Source organism: Nerophis lumbriciformis, linkage group LG01 (assembly GCF_033978685.3).
Source record: "Nerophis lumbriciformis linkage group LG01, RoL_Nlum_v2.1, whole genome shotgun sequence".
In the NCBI taxonomy this organism is placed as follows: domain Eukaryota; kingdom Metazoa; phylum Chordata; class Actinopteri; order Syngnathiformes; family Syngnathidae; genus Nerophis; species Nerophis lumbriciformis.
Genome location: NC_084548.2, coordinates 61,026,653 through 61,047,088, shown reverse-complemented (window position 1 = coordinate 61,047,088; position 20,436 = coordinate 61,026,653). Strand labels below are relative to the sequence as shown.

At 47.5% G+C, this 20,436-nt stretch overlaps 1 protein-coding gene across 2 annotated transcripts in view; it reads right to left on the bottom strand.

Moving 5' to 3' along the window:
- Nucleotides 1–20,196, bottom strand: part of LOC133570635 (kinesin-like protein KIF3B) — a 47,435-nt gene extending 27,239 nt beyond the window's left edge. Inside the window, exons 1-3 of one of the 2 annotated variants that reach the window (XM_061923330.2) lie at nt 20,021–20,196; nt 4,993–6,431; nt 1,099–1,200 (exon numbers count right to left, since the gene is read on the bottom strand). In XM_061923330.2, coding sequence (XP_061779314.2) covers nt 1,099–1,200; nt 4,993–6,366 — 1,476 coding nt within the window. In that variant the 5' untranslated portion in view covers nt 6,367–6,431; nt 20,021–20,196. The remainder of the gene's footprint in view (nt 1–1,098; nt 1,201–4,992; nt 6,432–20,020) is intronic. The other variant, XM_061923329.2, reaches the window with a different exon arrangement.
- Nucleotides 20,197–20,436: the final 240 nt, after the last annotated feature.

The window sequence follows — 20,436 nt, the reverse complement described above, 5'->3', positions numbered from 1 at the left end:
GCAGCGTTTCTGGGTGTTGTTGATAAATGGCTTTTGCTTTGCATAGTAGTGAAGTGAAGTGAAGTGAATTATATTTATATAGCGCTTTTCTCTAGTGACTCAAAGCGCTTTACAGAGTGAAACCCAATATCTAAGTTACCGGTACATTTAAACCAGTGTGGGTGGCACTGGGAGCAGGTGGGTAAAGTGTCTTGAGAGTTTTAACTTGCACTTACAGATGTAGCAACGAACGGTAGTTACTGAAAGTGGTTTTCTGAATTGTTCCTGAGCCCATGTGGTGATATCCTTTACACACTGATGTCGCTTTTTGATGCAGTACCGCCTGAGGGATCGAAGGTCCGTAATATCATCCCTTACGTGCAGTGATTTCTCCAGATTCTCTGAACCTATTGATGATATTACGGACAGTAGATGGGACGTACCAAATAAGTGTTTGATGAGCATTCCTCAACTTTCTCAGTCTTTTTTGCCACTTGTGCCAGCTTTTTTGAAACATGTTGCAGGCATCAAATTGCAAATGAGCTAATATTTGCAAAAAATAACAACGTTTTCCAGTTCAAACCTTAGGTTTCTTGTCTTTGCAGTCCATTCAATTGAATATAGGTTGAAAAGGATTTGCAAATCATTGTATTCTGTTTTTATTGACCATTTATTTACACACAATGTGCCAATGTGTGGTTTTGGGTTTTGTACATACCGTATTTTTCGGACTATAAGTCACAGTTTTTTTCATAGTTTGGCCGGGCTCTAGTGCGACTTATATATGTTTTTTTCCTTTTTTATTATGCATTTTCGGCAGGTGCGACTTATACTCCGGTGCGACTTATACTCCGAAAAAAAACGGTAAATTAATGATGCATCAACAGAGTAATTGAGAGGACACACAAACATGTCATAAAACAATCCAAAGTAGTCACACAAAAATGAATATCTACAACAGTATCAATCTTTAGTATTTGCACATCATTGTATTTTGTTTTTATTTACCATTTACACAACGTGCCAACTTCACTGGTTTTGGGTTTTGTACACAGATTGATGCCAAGATGTACGACAGCCAAACACAGGTGATGCAGTCATACAGCGACTTATTCCTACCTGCTCTGCTATTTCTTGCCTTTTCTGCTCCAGCATCCTCTGCTGCTCGTTGGTATGATCCACGATGTCCTTGCCTCCGACCAGAAGTTTACTCTCCATGGTCTGCAGTGGAAATAAATAATAATGGCTACATCAGAGGGGTGACATGTTGGAAACACCAACGGCTGCTGTTCCAGTACAGTACAACTGCAACACGTTGTGCTGGTACTCGTGTTAGTACATCCATGTTAAGTGCTTCTCGGGAAAGGCACCTGTCAAAAATGTGTTGTTTTAAAGACTATCTGCATCAGGGGAGCCCAAAATGGGGCCCAAATTTGGCTTGTTGATTTGTTTGGTTTGGCGCGCCATAAGGTGACTTCTCAAATGTATTCATACTGACCTTCTTTTAAGATCACCAAGGATGTCCTAAGCCATTATTGATATTGGATATCAGGACGATATCAACAACAAAAAAACAAGTATCAGATTATATCGGCTTGCATTTAAACTTTCTGATTTTAGCTCCAATAGAAGCAGTCCTGCAGCGTGTGTACTTGTGTGTGATATCATGTGCGATACAAGCCGTTCGGCAGTGTGTTTACTTGTGTGTGATATCATGTGCGATACAAGCCGTCCGGCAGTGTGTTTACTTGTGTGTGATATCATGTGCGATACAAGCAGTCCTGCCGCGTGTGTACTTGTGTGTGATATCATGTGCAATACAAGCAGTCATGCAGCGTGTGTACTTGTGTCTGATATCATGTGCGATACAAGCAGTCCTGCAGAGTATTTACTTGTGTGTGATATCATGCACGATACAAGCAGGCCTGCAGCAGGTGTACTTGTGTGTGATATCATGTGCGATACAATCAGTCCTGCAGCGTGTTTACTTGTGTGTGATGTTATGTGTGATACAAGCCATCTGGCAGCGTGTTTACTTGTGTGTGATATCACGTGCAATATGAGTAGTCCTGCAGCGTGTTTACTTGTGTGTGATATCATGTGCGATACAAGCAGTCCTGCTGCGTGTTTACTTGTGTGTGATATAATGTGTGATACAAGCAGTCCGGCAGCGTGTTTACTTGTGTGTGATATCATGTGCGATACAAACGACCCTGCAGAGTGTTTACTTGTGTGTGATACCATGTGTGATACAAGTACTGCAGCGTGTTTTACTTGTGTGTGATATCATGTGCGATACAAGCAGTCCTGCAGAGTGTTTACTTGTGTGCGATAGCATGTGCGATACAAGCAGTCCTCTAGAGTGTTTACTTGTGTGTGATATAATGTGCGATACAAACGGTTCTTCAGCGTGTTTACTTGTATGTGATAATGTGCGATACAAACGTTCCTTCAGCGTGTTTATTTGTGTGTGATATCATGTGCGATACAAACGACCCTGCAGAGTGTTTATTTGTGTGTGATACCATTTGTGATACAAGTACTGCAGCGTGTTTTACTTGTAAGTGATGATGTGCGATACAAACGTTCCTTCAGCTTGTTTACTTGTGTGTGATATCATGTGCGATACAAGCAGTCCTACAGAGTATTTACTTGTGTGTGATGATGTGCGATACAAACGTTCCTTCAGCGTGTTTACTTGTGTGTGATATCATGTGCGATACAAGCAGTCCTACAGAGTATTTACTTGTGTGTGATATCACGTGCAATATGAGTAGTCCTGCAGCGTGTTTACTTGTGTGTGATATAATGTGTGATACAAGCAGTCCGGCAGCGTGTTTACTTGTGTGTGATATCATGTGCGATACAAGCAGTCCTGCAGAGTGTTTACTTGTGTGCGATAGCATGTGCGATACAGGCAGTCCTGCAGAGTGTTTACTTGTGTGTGATATCATGTGCGATACAAACGGTTCTTCAGCGTGTTTACTTGTATGTGATAATGTGCGATACAAACGTTCCTTCAGCGTGTTTACTTGTGTGTGATATCATGTGCGATACAAACGACCCTGCAGAGTGTTTACTTGTGTGTGATACCATGTGTGATACAAGCAGTCCTACAGAGTATTTACTTGGGTGTGATATCACGTGCAATATGAGTAGTCCTGCAGCGTGTTTACTTGTGTGTGATATAATGTGTGATACAAGCAGTCCGGCAGCGTGTTTACTTGTGTGTGATATCATGTGCGATACAAACGACCCTGTAGAGTGTTTACTTGTGTGTGATACCATGTGTGATACAAGTACTGCAGCGTGTTTTACTTGTGTGTGATATGATGTGCGATACAAGCAGTCCTGCAGAGTGTTTACTTGTGTGTGATAGCATGTGCGATACAAGCAGTCCTGCAGAGTGTTTACTTGTGTGTGATATCATGTGCGATACAAACAGTTCTTCAGCGTGTTTACTTGTATGTGATAATGTGCGATACAAACGTTCCTTCAGCGTGTTTACTTGTGTGTGATATCATGTGCGATACAAACGACCCTGCAGAGTGTTTACTTGTGTGTGATACCATGTGTGATACAAGTACTGCAGCGTGTTTTACTTGTGTGTGATATCATGTGCGATACAAGCAGTCCTGCAGAGTGTTTACTTGTGTGTGATAGCATGTGCGATACAAGCAATCCTGCAGAGTGTTTACTTGTGTGTGATATCATGTGCGATACAAGCAGTCCTACAGAGTATTTACTTGTGTGTGATATCACGTGCAATATGAGTAGTCCTGCAGCGTGTTTACTTGTGTGTGATATCATGTGCGATACAAGCAGTCCTGCAGCGTGTTTACTTGTGTGTGATATAATGTGTGATACAAGCAGTCCGGCAGCGTGTTTACTTGTGTGTGATGATGTGCGATATAAACGGTTCTTCAGCGTGTTTACTTGTATGTGATAATGTGTGATACAAACGTTCCTTCAGCGTGTTTACTTGTGTGTGATATCATGTGAGATACAAATGACCCTGCCGAGTGTTTACTTGTGTGTGATACCATGTGTGATACAAGTACTGCAGCGTGTTTTACTTGTGTGTGATATCATGTGCAATACAAGCAGTCCTGCAGAGTGTTTACTTGTGTGTGATAGCATGTGCGATACAAGCAGTCCTGCAAAGTGTTTACTTGTGTGTGATATCATGTGCGATACAAGCGGTCCTACAGAGTATTTACTTGTGTGTGATATCATGTGCGATACAAGCAGCCCTGCAGAGTATTTGCTTGTGTGTGATATCATGTGCGATACAAGCAGTCCCGCAGAGTGTTTGTAGCCAGTTAACATCTAAATGTTGTGTCAATATAAACTAGAATCTAATAATCATAGTTACATATTACCTACACATACAAAGTCACCAAGACAGAAGCATATTCGAAAGTATCCAGTAACAAACGTGTCCGCATCATTCAGCTTACAGCGTCATGAATAATTGTGACCACTGGGTGTCCCCAAAAAAACAATTACTACTCCACTTCAACCTAAAGACAGCATAAGTCCATTCCAGGCGGTTAATAATAAATATGTTAGTGTTTTTCATAGTTACTATTGGTTTTTGTTTGACTCATTTCACTTGATCAAATCTTTTTTGAAATTGCACATTACAAAATAATAATAGTATGTATGATTCCTGCTGATATCGTATCGCATCAATATCGGTAAAAAGTTGTATCGGGACAACCCTAAGGCTAACACAATCATTGATGTCTGCAAGGCTTACTAGTTGCCATCTATCAATGCTTTTGCCACTAATTACAGGAATTTTATTTTAGGCTAATTGTGTTTGGCCCCTAGCACATTGGCACATTTTCACTTTGGCCCCTGGAGGCAAAAGGTTTGAGCACTCCTGGTCTATATTGACCTGCCGACGGAGCCAACAATAGCTGAATCTCGCCAAAAGTAGATCCTATGTTTGAGCTGTGGAGCTGATCTGAAAAAAGTGGATCAAAACCACAGAAATTGTGGTCTTACCTTAATCTTGGCCGCGAGCAGCTCTCCCTCTTTCTGCTCCTTCTTCAGGTCTTTGATTTTCCTCTCCTTCTCGAGGAGGAGTTGTGATTTTTCTTCTGCCAACAGGCTGTGGTCCTCCATGATCGCTTTCCTCTCTCTCTCCAATTCCTCCGTCTGCTCCCTCCAATAATCGACATTGTCGTCCTCATCCTCGACGCCGCTCTCTTCATCGTTGCTACAGTCCCCCGCCTTCCTCCTTTGCCTCCTGATTTTCTTTCCTGTACGCTTCTCCAGCTGTTCCTTCAGCCTCGCAATCTCTTCCTGAAACTTCCGAAGCTGGGCATCCTTGGGGTCCTCATTGACGCATGGCGTATTCTGGATGTTCTTTGCTCGGTTGGAATACTGCAGCGTGGTTAAAGTCTCTTCGACGTTGTAGGACGCCGGGCCGATGTTGGCCACCATGACAGTGCGGGCGTTGCCCCCGAGAGAGTCCTGTAGGAGGCGTGTCAGTTTGGAATCTCTGTAAGGGATGTGACTGCTCCTGCCGTCCACCAGAGCGGATATGACGTTCCCCAAAGCCGAAAGTGACAGATTGATCTTGGTAGCTTCCTTCAGCCTCTCCCCCTGAGCTCCTGTCTTGGTCTGCCGTTCGCTACCGGCTAGATCCACCAGGTTGAGTTTGCCAACTCGAATGTGGTTGTCGCCGTCCACCCCCAGTTGGCTGCATTCCACGGTGATCACAAAGATGGCGTGAGAGCGAGAGCTGTGTTCGTTCATGTTGGTGGCGCCCACAGAACGATTCTGATTGCCGACATTCATAACATTCTCAATCTCCTCTCGACTACGAGTGACAAAAGACGACAGATTTTTTACGTAAACACCTATGTCCGGCCTCTCTCTCAGCTCGAGATGACGCGATTGGTCCTTGGAGAGTAAATCTCTCATTTCTTCTTGATAAATTTCCAGATATGACGCTCGCACCAGGTACTGCTGATTCTGAGACCTCGAGATGTGAGTGAAGATGTGGTCAAAAGAGTTGGGGATGACTCCTCTCCTCTCTGAGTTGTTTCGTACACCCTCCATGGTGTATGTTTTCCCCGTGCCGGTTTGTCCATATGCAAAGATAGTCCCATTGAATCCTTGAAGAACGGAATCCACGAGGGGCCTAAAGCTTTCATCATATAGATCTATTTGCTTTGAGTTCCAATCGTAGACTGAATCAAATGTGAAAACTTTGGAGTGTTTGCAGGTCGAAGAATCCCGAGGGTTCCTGACAATTATTTGCCCCAACTTGACATCCACAGAGACCACACTCTCAAATGTGGCCGCCCGTTCCTTCTCATTCATAGGACGACAACGGACCACTACCTTTATGGACTCACTGTTATTGGACATGATGTACAGGCTAGGGTGGGTTTTCTAGCAATATTTCCCCAACTGAATGAACAGTGCAGAACCTGCTGGAGACAAAAATAATTCAGTTACAAAACGTTCTACTGTGGTACCTCAACGTACAAGTATCCAAAACTGGTTGTCCTCGAATTTCCATCCATCCATCCATCCATCTTCTTCCGCTTATCCGAGGTCGGGTCGCGGGGGCAGCAGCCTAAGCAGGGAAGCCCAGACTTCCCTCTCCCCAGCCACTTCGTCCAGCTCCTCCCGGGGGATCCCGAGGCGTTCCCAGGCCAGCCGGGAGACATAGTCTTCCCAACGTGTCCTGGGTCTTCCCCGTGGCCTCCTACCGGTCGGACGTGCCCTAAACACCTCCTTAGGGAGGCGCTCGGGTGGCATCCTGACCAGATGCCCGAACCACCTCATCTGGCTCCTCTCGATGTGGAGGAGCAGCGGCTTTATTTTGAGCTCCCCCCGGATGACAGAGCTTCTCACCCTATCTCTAAGGGAGAGCCCCGCCACCCGGCGGAGGAAACTCATTTCGGCCGCTTGTACCCATGATCTTGTCCTTTCGGTCATAACCCAAAGCTCATGACCATAGGTGAGGATGGGAACGTAGATCGACCGGTAAATTGAGAGCTTTGCCTTCCGGCTCAGCTCCTTCTTCACCACAACCGATCGATACAGCGTCCGCATTACTGAAGACGCCGCACCGATCCGCCTGTCGATCTCACGATCCACTCTTCCCTCACTCGTGAACAAGACTCCGAGGTACTTGAACTCCTCCACTTGGGGCAAGATCTCCTCCCCAACCCGGAGATGGCACTCCACCCTTTTCCGGGCAAGAACCATGGACTCGGACTTGGAGGTGCTGATTCTCATCCCAGTCGCTTCACACTCAGCTGCGAACCGATCCAGTGAGAGCTGAAGATCCTGGCCAGATGAAGCCATCAGGACCAAATCATCTGCAAAAAGCAGAGACCTAATCCTGCAGCCACCAAACCGGATCCCCTCAACGCCTTGACTGCGCCTAGAAATTCTGTCCATAAATGTTATGAACAGAATCGGTGACAAAGAGCAGCCTTGGCGGAGTCCAACCCTCACCGGAAACGTGTCCGACTTACTGCCGGCAATGCGAACCAAGCTCTGACACTGATCATACAGGGAGCGGACCGCCACAATCAGACAGTCCGAAACCCCATACTCTCTGAGCACTCCCCACAGGACTTCCCGAGGGACACGGTCGAATGCCTTCTCCAAGTCCACAAAGCACATGTAGACTGGTTGGGCAAACTCCCATGCACCCTCAAGGACCCTGCCGAGAGTATAGAGCTGGTCCACAGTTCCACGACCAGGACGAAAACCACACTGTTCCTCCTGAATCCGAGGTTCGACTATCCGGCGTAGCCTCCTCTCCAGTACACCTGAATAGACCTTACCGGGAAGGCTGAGGAGTGTGATCCCACGATAGTTAGAACACACCCTCCGGTTCCCCTTTTTAAAGAGAGGAACCACCACCCTGGTCTGCCAATCCAGAGGTACTGCCCCCGATGTCCACACGATGCTGCAGAGTCTTGTCAACCAAGACAGCCCTACAGCATCCAGAGCCTTAAGGAACTCCGGGCGGATCTCATCCACCCCCGGGGCCTTGCCACCGAGGAGCTTTTTAACTACCTCAGCAACCTCAGCCCCAGAAATAGGAGAGCCCACCACAGATTCCCCAGGCACTGCTTCCTCATAGGAAGACGTGTTGGTGGGATTGAGGAGGTCTTCGAAGTATTCCCTCCACCGATCCACAACTTCCGCAGTCGAGGTCAGCAGAACACCATCCGCACCATACACGGTGTTGGTATTGCACTGCTTACCCTTCCTGAGGCGGCGGATGGTGGTCCAGAATCGCTTCGAAGCCGTCCGGAAGTCGTTTTCCATGGCTTCCCCGAACTCCTCCCATGTCCGAGTTTTTGCCTCCGCGACCGCTGAAGCCGCACACCGCTTGGCCTGTCGGTACCTGTCCGCTGCCTCAGGAGTCCCATGAGCCAAAAGAACCCGATAGGACTCCTTCTTCAGCTTGACGGCAACCCTAACCGCCGGTGTCCACCAACGGGTTCTAGGATTACCGCCACGACAGGCACCAACTACCTTGCAGCCACAGCTCCAATCAGCCGCCTCGACAATAGAGGTGCGGAACATGGTCCATTCGGACTCAATGTCCAGCACCTCCCTCGTGACATGTTCAAAGTTCTTCCGGAGGTGGGAATTGAAACTCTCTCTGACAGGAGACTCTGCCAGACGTTCCCAGCAAACCCTCACAATGCGTTTGGGCCTGCCAGGTCTGTCCGGCATCCTCCCCCACCATCGCAGCCAACTCACCACCAGGTGGTGATCGGTAGAAAGCTCCGCCCCTTTCTTCACCCGAGTGTCCAAAACATGAGGCCGCAAATCCGATGACACAACTACAAAGTCGATCATAGAACTGCGGCCTAGGGTGTCCTGGTGCCAAGTGCACATATGGACACCCTTATGCTTGAACATGGTGTTCGTTATGGACAATCCGTGATGGGCACAAAAGTCCAATAACAAAACACCACTTGGGTTCAGATCCGGGCGGCCATTCTTCCCAATCACGCCTCTCCAGGTTTCACTGTCGTTGCCAACATGAGCGTTGAAGTCCCCCAGTAGAACGAGGGAATCACCCGGGGGAGCACTCTCAAGTACTCCCTCGAGTGAATCCAAAAAGGGTGGGTAATCTGAGCTGCTGTTTGGCGCGTAAGCGCAAACAACAGTCAGGACCCGTCCCCCCACCCGAAGGCGGAGGGAAGCTACCCTCTCGTCCAGCGGGTTGAACTCCAACATGCAGGCTCTGAGCCGGGGGCCAACAAGAATTGCCACCCCAGCCCGTCGCCTCTCACTGCTGGCAACGCCAGAGTGGAAGAGAGTCCAGCCCCTCTCGAGAGAACTGGTTCCAGAGCCCTTGCTGTGCGTCAAGGTGAGTCCGACTATATCCAACCGGAACTTCTCTACCTCGCGCATTAGCTCAGGCTCCTTCCCCCCCAGCGAGGTGACGTTCCACGTCCCAAGAGCTAGCTTCTGTAGCGAATTTCCTTCAGATGAATTTTAACAAAACGGAATCTCTTATCATTGCTCCCGATCAACAGATCCCCGTGATCAAGAACTCCCTTGGTGCTCTGGGTGCATCTGTTAAAACCAGCCTCAGAAACCTTGCGGTTGTGTTTCATCGGTCAATTTCTTTGGAGGTTCACTGTCGTCAACTGACCAAAAACCGCTCTTATCGCCTGAGAAATATCTCTAAAGTGGGAAATCTGTTGTCAAAATCGGATCTCGAAATGATCATTCACGCGTTTATCTTGTCTCACATTGACTATTGCAATTCTGTTTTCACTTGTTTCAATAAGACAACTCTAAAGAGTCTACAGACTAATAATAATAATAATAATACCTGGGATTTATATAGCGCTTTTCTAAGTACCCAAAGTCGCTTTACATGTAGAACCCATCATTCATTCACACCTGGTGGTGGTAAGCTACTTTCATAGCCACAGCTGCCCTGGGGTAGACTGACGGAAGCGTGGCTGCAATTTGCGCCAACGGCCCCTCCGACCACCACCTATCATTCATCATTCAATTCACCGGTGTGAGCGGCACCAGAGGCAAAGGGTGAAGTGTCCCGCCCAAGGACACAACGGCAGCGATTTTTGGATGGTAAGAGGCGGGGAGCGAACCTGCAACCCTCAGGTTTCTGGCACGGTTGCTCTACCCACTACGCCATGCCGCCCCAAAAGACTGTACAAAATGCATCTGCCAGACCGGAGCACTCAGAACAGTCCACATTACTCCCCTTCTACCAAGTCTTCATTGGCTTCCAGTTAAAGATTTTAGTCCCGTTGCATGGCGGGGAACCTCAGTGGACCACTGATTTGTTGTGCCCCTACACTTTGGGGCGCCGCCTTCGGTCTTCAGGCCAGGGTCTCTTAAAGATTCCAAAAACTCCTTTTAAAATTGGCATTCCAGGCTATAGCCCCCAGACTCTGGAATAACTTGCACCAGTCCCTCTGCGAACTTGACGGTGTTGAATCTTTAAAAAAACTTCGCTTTTTAGTAAAGCTTTTAGTTAATGAACCTTTTAACTATCATTTTAATCCACATTTTTTAAAATCATTTTTATGATGTTGCCCCTTGTTTTGATTGAATTGTTGTTTTAAATCACCTGTTTTGTGCAACGCTTTGTGATTTCCATCCATCCATCCATCTTCTTCCTCTTATCCGAGGTCGGGTCGCGGGGGCAGCAGCCTAAGCAGGGAAGCCCAGACTTCCCTCTCCCCAGCCACTTCGTCCAGCTCTTCCCGGGGGATCCCGAGGCGTTCCCAGGCCAGCCGGGAGACATAGTCTTCCCAACGTGTCCTGGGTCTTCCCCGTGGCCTCCTACCTGTCGGACGTGCCCTAAACACCTCCCGAGGGTGGCGATCGGGTGGCATCCTGACCAGATGCCCGAACCACCTCATCTGGCTCCTCTCGATGTGGAGGAGCAGCGGCTTTACTTTGAGCTCCCCGCGGATGACAGAGCTTCTCACCCTATCTCTAAGGGAGAGCCCTGCCACCCGGCGGAGGAAACTCATTTCGGCCGCTTGTACCCGTGATCTTGTCCTTTCGGTCATAACCCAAAGCTCATGACCATAGGTGAGGATGGGAACATAGATCGACCGGTAAATTGAGAGCTTTGCCTTCCGGCTCAGCTCCTTCTTCACCACAACGGATCGATACAGCGTCCGCATTACTGAAGATGCCGCACCGACCCGCCTGTCGATCTCACGATCCACTCTTCCCTCACTCGTGAACAAGACTCCGAGGTACTTGAACTCCTCCACTTGGGGCAGGGTCTCCTCCCCAACCCGGAGATGGCACTCCACACTTTTCCGGGCGAGAACCATGGACTCAGACTTGGAGGTGCTGATTCTCATCCCAGCCGCTTCACACTCGGCTGCGAACCGATCCAGCGAGAGCTGAAGATCCTGGCCAGATGAAGCCATCAGGACCACATCATCTGCAAAAAGCAGAGACCTAATCCTGCATCCACCAAACCGGATCCCCTCAACGCCTTGACTGCGCCTAGAAATTCTGTCCATAAAAGTTATGAACAGAATCGGTGACAAAGAGCAGCCTTGGCGGAGTCCAACCCTCACTGGAAACGTGTCCGACTTACTGCCGGCAATGCGGACCAAGCTCTGACACTGATCATACAGGGAGCGGACCGCCAAAATCAGACAGTCCGATACCCCATACTCTCTGAGCACTCCCCACAGGACTTCCCGAGGGACACGGTCGAATGTCTTCTCCAAGTCCACAAAGCACATGTAGACTGGTTGGGCAAACTCCCATGCACCCTCAAGGACCCTGCCGAGAGTATAGAGCTGGTCCACAGTTCCATGACCAGGACGAAAACCACACTGTTCCTCCTGAATCCGAGGTTCGACTATCCGGCGTAGCCTCCTCTCCAGCACACCTGAATAGACCTTACCGGGAAGGCTGAGGATTGTGATCCCACGATAGTTAGAACACACCCTCCGGTTCCCCTTCTTAAAGAGAGGAACCACCACCCCCGTCTGCCAATCCAGAGGTACCGCCCCCGATGTCCACGCGATGCTGCAGAGTCTTGTCAACCAAGACAGCCCCACAGCATCCAGAGCCTTAAGGAACTCCGGGCGGATCTCATCCACCCCCGGGGCCTTGCCACCAAGGAGCTTTTTAACTACCTCAGCAACCTCAGCCCCAGAAATAGAAGAGCCCACCACAGATTCCCCAGGCACTGCTTCCTCATAGGAAGACGTGTTGGTGGGATTGAGGAGGTCTTCGAAGTATTCCCTCCACCGATCCACAACATCCGCAGTCGAGGTCAGCAGAACACCATCCTCACCATACACGGTGTTGATAGTGCACTGCTTCCCCTTCCTGACGCGGCGGCTGGTGGTCCAGAATCGCTTCGAAGCCGTCCGGAAGTCGTTTTCCATGGCTTCCCCGAACTCCTCCCATGTCCGAGTTTTTGCCTCCGCAACCGCTGAAGCCGCACACCGCTTGGCCTGTCGATACCTGTCCACTGCCTCAGGAGTCCTATGAGCCAAAAGAACCCGATAGGACTCCTTCTTCAGCTTGACGGCATCCCTCACCGCCGGTGTCCACCAACAGGTTCTAGGATTGGTGCCTGTCGTGGCTTTGTGATTTCTATCTGTAAAATAAATAAAATGTACCGACTTACTTACGAGTATTCTAAGATACGGGCAGTCCCTCTGCTTTTTGTTAATGCTATAAAATAGCGTTATGAGCCTCCCGTCACTAGACGGCGTCGCGAATGCCGCAGTGAACCCTGTAAGATTTGTTAGCATTAGCTCATAGATCAAAATTACTTTGTTTTCCCAACCGTTGGAAACCATTAGCAGCTGTCCAGCTTCCACAGCCTTCCCGGCAAAATCGGCGACATCATCCATTGGCGCTGCCGAGGCCTGAAAAGCATCCACTCTTCTTCCCCAAGACTCTGATTGTGGGATAACATAATCAGGAAATATCCGCTTTTTCAACGCTATTACACGCTTCTATCCCAGCCTTACTGACCAGTCTTCCCCTATCGGTAACTCTGCTCCTCGTACATGTTGGATTTAATGAGACGGAAAGACGGCAATCAGAACAGACCAAAATACTATTAAAAAGTGGAATGCAAGATTAAACAGGTGAAATGTAACAATAAAATATTACAATGTTGTCTCGAATAACACAAAGCTGGACTGAAATTACAAAACCCAAAACCAGTAAAGTTGGCACATTGTGTAAATCATAAATAAAAACAGAAAACAATGATTTGCAAATCCTTTTCAACCTATATTCAATTGAATAGACTGCAAAGACAAGATACTTAACGTTCGAACTGGAAATCTTTGTTATTTTTTGCAAATATTAGCTCATTTGGAATTTGATACCTGCAACGTGTTTCAAAAAAGCTGGCCCAAATGGCAAAAAAGACTGAGAAAGTTGAGGAATGCTCATCAAACACCTATTTGGAACATCCCACAGGTGAACGGGCTAATTGGGAACAGGTGGGTGCCATGATTGGGTATGAAAGCAGCTTCCATGAAATGCTCAGTCATTTACAAACAAGAATGGGGCGAGGGTCACCACTTTGTGAACAAATGCGTGAGCAAATTGTCGAACAGTTTGAGAACAACATTTCTCAACGAGCTATTGCAAGGAGTTTAGGGATTTCACCATCTGCGGTCCGTAATATCATCAAAAGGTTTAGAGAATCTGGAGAAATCACTGCACATAAGCGATTATATTACGGACCTTTGATCCCTCAGGCAGTACTGCATCAAAAAGCGTCATCAGTGTGTAAAGGATATCACCACGTGGGCTCAGGAACACTTTAGAAAACCACTGTCTGTAACTGCAGTTCGTCGCTACATCTGTAAGTGCAAGTTAAAACTCTACCATGCAAAGTGAAAGCCATTTATCAACAACACCCAGAAACGCTGTTGGCTTTGCTGGGCCCAAGCTCATCTAAGATGGACTGATGCAAAGTGGAAAAGTGTTCTGTGGTCTGACGAGTATACATTTCAAATTGTTTTAGGGAACTGTGGACGTCGTGTCCTCCGGAACAAAGAGGAAAAGAACGATCCGGACTGTTATAGGCGCAAAGTTCAAAAGCCAGCATCTGTGATGGTATGGGGGTGTATTAGTGCCCAAGGCATGGGTAACTTATATAGCACCATTAATGCTGAAAGGTACATACAGGTTTTGGAGCAACATATGTTTCCATCCAAGCAATGTTATCATGGACGCCCCTGCTTATTTCAGCAGGACAATGCGAAGCCACGAGTTACAACAGCGTGGCTTCGCAGTGAAAGAGTCCGGGTACTAGATAGGCCTGCCTGTAGTCCAGAACTGTCTCCCATTGAAAATGTATGACTCATTATGAAGCGTACAATACCACAACAGAGACCCTGGACTGTTGAGCAACTTAAGCTGGACATCAAGCAAGAATGGGAAAGAATTCCACCTGAAAAGCTTCAAAAATGTGTCTCCTCAGTTCCCAAACGTTTACTGAGTGTTGTTAAAAGGAAAGGCCATGTAACACAGTGGTAAAAATGCCCCTGTGACAACTTGTTTGTAATGTGTTGCTGCCATTAAATTCTAAGTTAATGATTATTTGCAAAAATAAATAAAAAATTCTCAGTTGGAACATTAAATATCTTGTCTTTGCAGTCCATTCAATTGAATATAAGTTGAAAAGGATTTGCAAATCATTGTATTCTGTTTTTACTTACGAATTACACAAAGTGCCAACTTGACAGGTTTTGATTTTGTAATATAGAAATGTGTCACAGCTGTTTACCTATTTAATGGAGGAATGTAGTTAATAATCTCCTCTCTGAGCTGCCACCTTAACGTGGTAGAGCAGTTTGCGTGTCCCAATGATCCTAGGAGCTATGTTGTCCGGGGGCTTCTATGCCACCTGGTAGGGTCTCCCAAGGCAAACTGGTCCTAGGTGAGGGATCAGACAAAGAGCAGCTCGAAGATCTCTATGAATAACACTGACAAGGAACCCAGATTTCCCTCGCCCGGACGCGGGTCACCGGGGCCCCCCTCTGGAGCCAGGCCCGGAGGTGGGGCACGATGGCGAGCGCCTGGTGGCCGGGCCTGTCCCCATGGGGCCCGGCCGGGCACAGCCCGAAGAGGCAACGTGGGTCCCCCCTCCAATGGGCTCACCACCCATAGCAGGGGTCATAGAGGTCGGGTGCGATGTGAGCTGGGCAGAAGCCGAAGGCAGGGCACTTGGCGGTCCGATCCTCGGCTACAGAAGCTAGCTCTTGGGACGTGGAACGTCACCTCGCTGGGGGGGAAGGAGCCTGAGCTAGTGTGCGAGGTGGAGAAGTTCCGGCTAGATATAGTCGGACTCACTTCGACGCACAGCAAGGGCTCTGGAACCAGTTCTCTCGAGAGGGGCTGGACTCTCTTCCACTCTGGCGTTGCCGGCAGTGAGAGGCGACGGGCTGGGGTGGCAATTCTTGTTTCCCTCCGGCTCAGAGCCTGTACGTTGGCGTTCAACCCGGTGGACGAGAGGGTAGCTTCCCTCCGCCTTCGGGTGGGGGGACGGGTCCTGACTGTGGTTTGCGCTTACGCGCCAAACCACAGCTCAGAGTACCCACCCTTTTTGGATTCACTCGAGGGAGTACTTGAGAGTGCTCCCCCGGGTGATTCCCTCGTTCTACTGGGGGACTTCAATACTCATGTTGGCAGCGACAGTGAAACCTGGAGAGGCGTGATTGGGAAGAATGGCTGCCCGGATCTGAACCCGAGCGGTGTTTTGTTATTGGACTTTTGTGCCCGTCAGAGATTGTCCATAACGAACACCATGTTCAAACATAAGGGTGTCCATATGTGCACTTGGCACCAGGACACCCTAGGCCGCAGTTCCATGATCGACTTTGTAGTTGTGTCATCGGATTTGCGGCCTCATGTTTTGGACACTCGGGTGAAGAGAGGGGCGGAGCTTTCTACCGATCACCACCTGGTGGTGAGTTGGCTGCGATGGTGGGGGAGGATGCCGGACAGACCTGGCAGGCCCAAACGCATTGTGAGGGTTTGCTGGGAACGTCTAGCAGAGTCTCCTGTCAGAGAGAGTTTCAATTCCCACCTCCGGAAGAACTTTGAACATGTCACGAGGGAGGTGCTGGACATTGAGTCCGAATGGACCATGTTCCGCGCCTCTATTGTCGAGGCGGCTGATTGGAGCTGTGGCCGCAAGGTAGTTGGTGCTTGTCGTGGCGGTAATCCTAGAACCCGTTGGTGGACACCGGCGGTGAGGGATGCCGTCAAGCTGAAGAAGGAGTCCTATCAGGTTCTTTTGGCTCATAGGACTCCTGAGGCAGTGGACAAGTACCGACAGGCCAAGCGGTGTGCGGCTTCAGCGGTCGCAGAGGCAAAAACTCGGACATGGGAGGAGTTCGGTGAGGCCATGGAAAACGACTTCCGGACGGCTTCGAAGCAATTCTGGACCACCATCCGCCGCCTCAGGAAGGGGAAGCAGTGCACTATCAACACCGTGTATGGCGAGGATGGTGTTCTGCTGACCTCGACTGCGGATGTTGTGGATCGGTGGAGGGAATACTTCGAAGACCTCCTCAATCCCACCAACACGTCTTCCTATGAGGAAGCAGTGCCTGGGGAGTCTATGGTGGGCTCTCCTATTTCTGGGGCTGAGGTTGCTGAGGTAGTTAAAAAGCTCCTCGGTGGCAAGGCCCCGGGGGTGGATGAGATCCGCCCGGAGTTCCTTAAGTCTCTGGATGCTGTGGGGCTGTCTTGGTTGACAAGACTCTGCAGCATCGCGTGGACATCGGGGGCGGTACCACTGGATTGGCAGACCGGGGTGGTGGTTCCTCTCTTTGAGAAGGGGAACCGGAGGGTGTGTTCTAACTATCGTGGGATCACACTCCTCAGCCTTCCCGGTAAGGTCTATTCAGGTGTACTGGAGAGGAGGCTACGCCGGATAGTCGAACCTCGGATTCAGGAGGAACAGTGTGGTTTTCGTCCTGGTCATGGAACTGTGGACCAGCTCTATACTCTCGGCAGGGTCCTTGAGGGTGCATGGGAGTTTGCCCAACCAGTCTACATGTGTTTTGTGGACTTGGAGAAGGCATTCGACCGTGTCCCTCGGGAAGTCCTGTGGGGAGTGCTCAGGGAGTATGGGGTATCGGACTGTCTGATTGTGGCAGTCCGCTCCCTGTATGCTCAGTGCCAGAGCTTGGTCCGCATTGCCGGTAGTAAGTCGGACACGTTTCCAGTGAGGGTTGGACTCCGCCAAGGCTGCCCTTTGTCACCGATTCTGTTCATAACTTTTATGGACAGAATTTCTAGGCGCAGTCAAGGCGTTGAGGGGATCTGGTTTGGTGGCTGCAGGATTAGGTCTCTGCTTTTTGCAGATGATGTGGTCCTGATGGCTTCATCTGGCCAGGATCTTCAGCTCTCGCTGGATCGGTTCGCAGCCGAGTGTGAAGCGACTGGGATGAGAATCAGCACCTCCAAGTCCGAGTCCATGGTTCTTGCCCGGAAAAGGGTGGAGTGCCATCTCCGGGTTGGGGAGGAGATCTTGCCCCACGTGGAGGAGTTCAAGTACCTCGGAGTCTTGTTCACGAGTGAGGGAAGAGTGGATCGTGAGATCGACAGGCGGATCGGTGCGGCGTCTTCAGTAATGCGGACGCTGTATCGATCCGTTGTGGTGAAGAAGGAGCTGAGCCGGAAGGCAAAGCTCTCAATTTACCGGTCGATCTACGTTCCCATCCTCACCTATGGTCATGAGCTTTGGGTTATGACCGAAAGGACAAGATCACGGGTACAAGCGGCCGAAATGAGTTTCCTCCGCCGGGTGGCGGGGCTCTCCCTTAGAGATAGGGTGAGAAGCTCTGCCATCCGGGAGGTGCTCAAAGTAAAGCCGCTGCTCCTCCACATCGAGATTAGCCAGATGAGGTGGTTCGGGCATCTGGTCAGGATGCCACCCGAACGCCTCCCTAGGGAGGTGTTTAGGGCACGTCCGACCGGTAGGAGGCCGCGGGGAAGACCCAGGACACGTTGGGAAGACTATGTCTCCCGGCTGGCCTGGGAACGCCTCGGGGTCCCACAGGAAGAGCTGGACGAAGTGGCTGGGGAGAGGGAAGTCTGGGCTTCCCTGCTTAGGCTGCTGCCCCCGCGACCCGACCTCGGATAAGCGGAAGAAGATGGATGGAGATGGATGTAGTTAATAATAGAACTGGCACCCAATGTTATTTAAAAAGTATTGATTTTTAATCGAATCCTTACCCCCAGGAATCGAATCAAATCGTGTTGTGCCCAAAGATTCCCAGCTCTAATAATTGATGAGCCCTTTGTCTGCTGTTGTGTATCGTTGCACCCTGGTGAGGACACTCAGGAGGGCAGTTGTCTGTGGCTTTATGTCCATATTTGCCTGTACTTATTTGACTCATGCATGTTTTCTTTCCAAGTTTATTATTTTTATTTTATTTCATACATATTTTTTGTGGGTTACTTGTTTGGGGGAGAGAGAAAAGAACATGTGACATGTGTCTAATTGTATTTCTGGACTGTATATGTCAAACATCCAATAAATATTTAAGGCTCCAATTACTTCAAATCAAAATGTTCCACTTTGAAATTGTTTTTGGGGGAAATATTGCATATTTTGTGTGTTTGCCGTATAAAAAAAACAACGTTTTTTTTTTTAACAAACAAATAAAAAAAACATTAAAAAAAAAATAATGACAAACTTATAATTGATAATAGATCTGAAGTTGATATATATATATATATATATATATATATATATATATATATATATATATATATATATATATATATATATATATATATATATACATGTCCCAATTGTAAATCATAATTATGTGACAAAAAGTCATAATTATGAGACAAAAAGTTGAAATTATGAGATAAAAAGCCATAATCATAAGATTGAAAGTCATAATTATGAGCTAAAAATCTCCTGCTGGCCTCACTATGGACTGGACTCTCACTTTATTGTGTTAGATCCACTATGGACTGGACTCTCACAATATTATGCTAGATCCACTCGACGTCCATTGCCCGCGGAGTGTGGGGGTGGAGATTTGGGGGGGTCTCCGGTCCCCTCCAAGGTTTCTCATTGTCATCCCATTGGGTTGAGTTTTTTCTTGCCCTGATGTGGGATCTGAGTCGAGGATGTCGTTGTGGCTTGTGCAGCCCTTTGAGACACTCGTGATTTAGGGCTATATAAGTAAACATTGAATGATTGATGATTGATAAAAATAAAAAAAATTCAATTATGAGGCATCAAAGTCCAACTTATGAGATAAAAAGCCCAAATTATGAGATAGCAATGTATAGTCATGAAATAAAAAGTCCAAATTGCATGACAAAAAGTCATCATTTTATCTCATAATGATATAAACATAAATAAATTAAAATATAATAAGAATATTGAAGCCTGCCACTAATAATTATGAGATAAACAATCAAAATTTTGAGGAAAAAAAATCATAAAATCTAAATTATAAGATAATAAAGTCATAATTATTGTATCTCATACTTAAGACTTTCAATAACGTGTAAATAATAAATTCAGGCATAATAAGCACTCTGTAGATTGGCCAGCTGATAAAAAAAAAGAAAATTATGAGATAAGATAAACATAATTATTTTATCTCAGAGTTAAGACGTTTTTAACACATAATTGCGGCTTTTTATCTAATAATTTTGACTTGTTATTACTTGATAATTATGACTGTTTCTTTCAAAATTAAAACTTACCATTACGTAATGTTTTAGTGGCAGAAGCTGGCCTCTATACTCTTGTTATATGTTTATTTTGCAAAAATCTGTGCTTATTTATGCCTGAATATTCAGTTTAATGAATGTAAAATATTCCAGCGTTGACTTTTGTAAGACGAAATGTTGGTAAAATACGAATAATAAAACAAAAACCGACTTGTGAAGAGTTGACAGAAATTAATATTTATATTAAGGCAGGCTTTTTACATTAAGTTACAGTTGAATTGACAGTGACGTCACGTACCAGGTCGACGTTACAATAACATCGACTTGAACTTACCTGACATTTTTAGCGACACTTGTTGATTCTACACGGTGTCCAAATTCATTATTGTGACAAAACGTTGAACTATATTTCACCCGGTGGGAGGGGGAGAACAAAAAAAACAATCTTTACGTCGTCTCATACAGTCACGTGACTCCATATCGCGCGACATATGCGCTTTGGCGGCGTTCATTAGTGGAACCGTTCAAAATGTCAACGTGGGCGTTTCTGACGTTCGTCTTTCTTTCTGACAGAACGTCATCACATTTGTGTTGTTTGTCAGGGTTCTTCGACGCTGACATAAGAGTTCCAAGAATAATAATAACAGTAACAGTTCACTTCCGGTGCAAAGAGGAAACACACGGGCTGGCCGATACCGCACATTCTTGCACTGATTCGATACCAACTCAACACACGGCCAGTATTGCCAA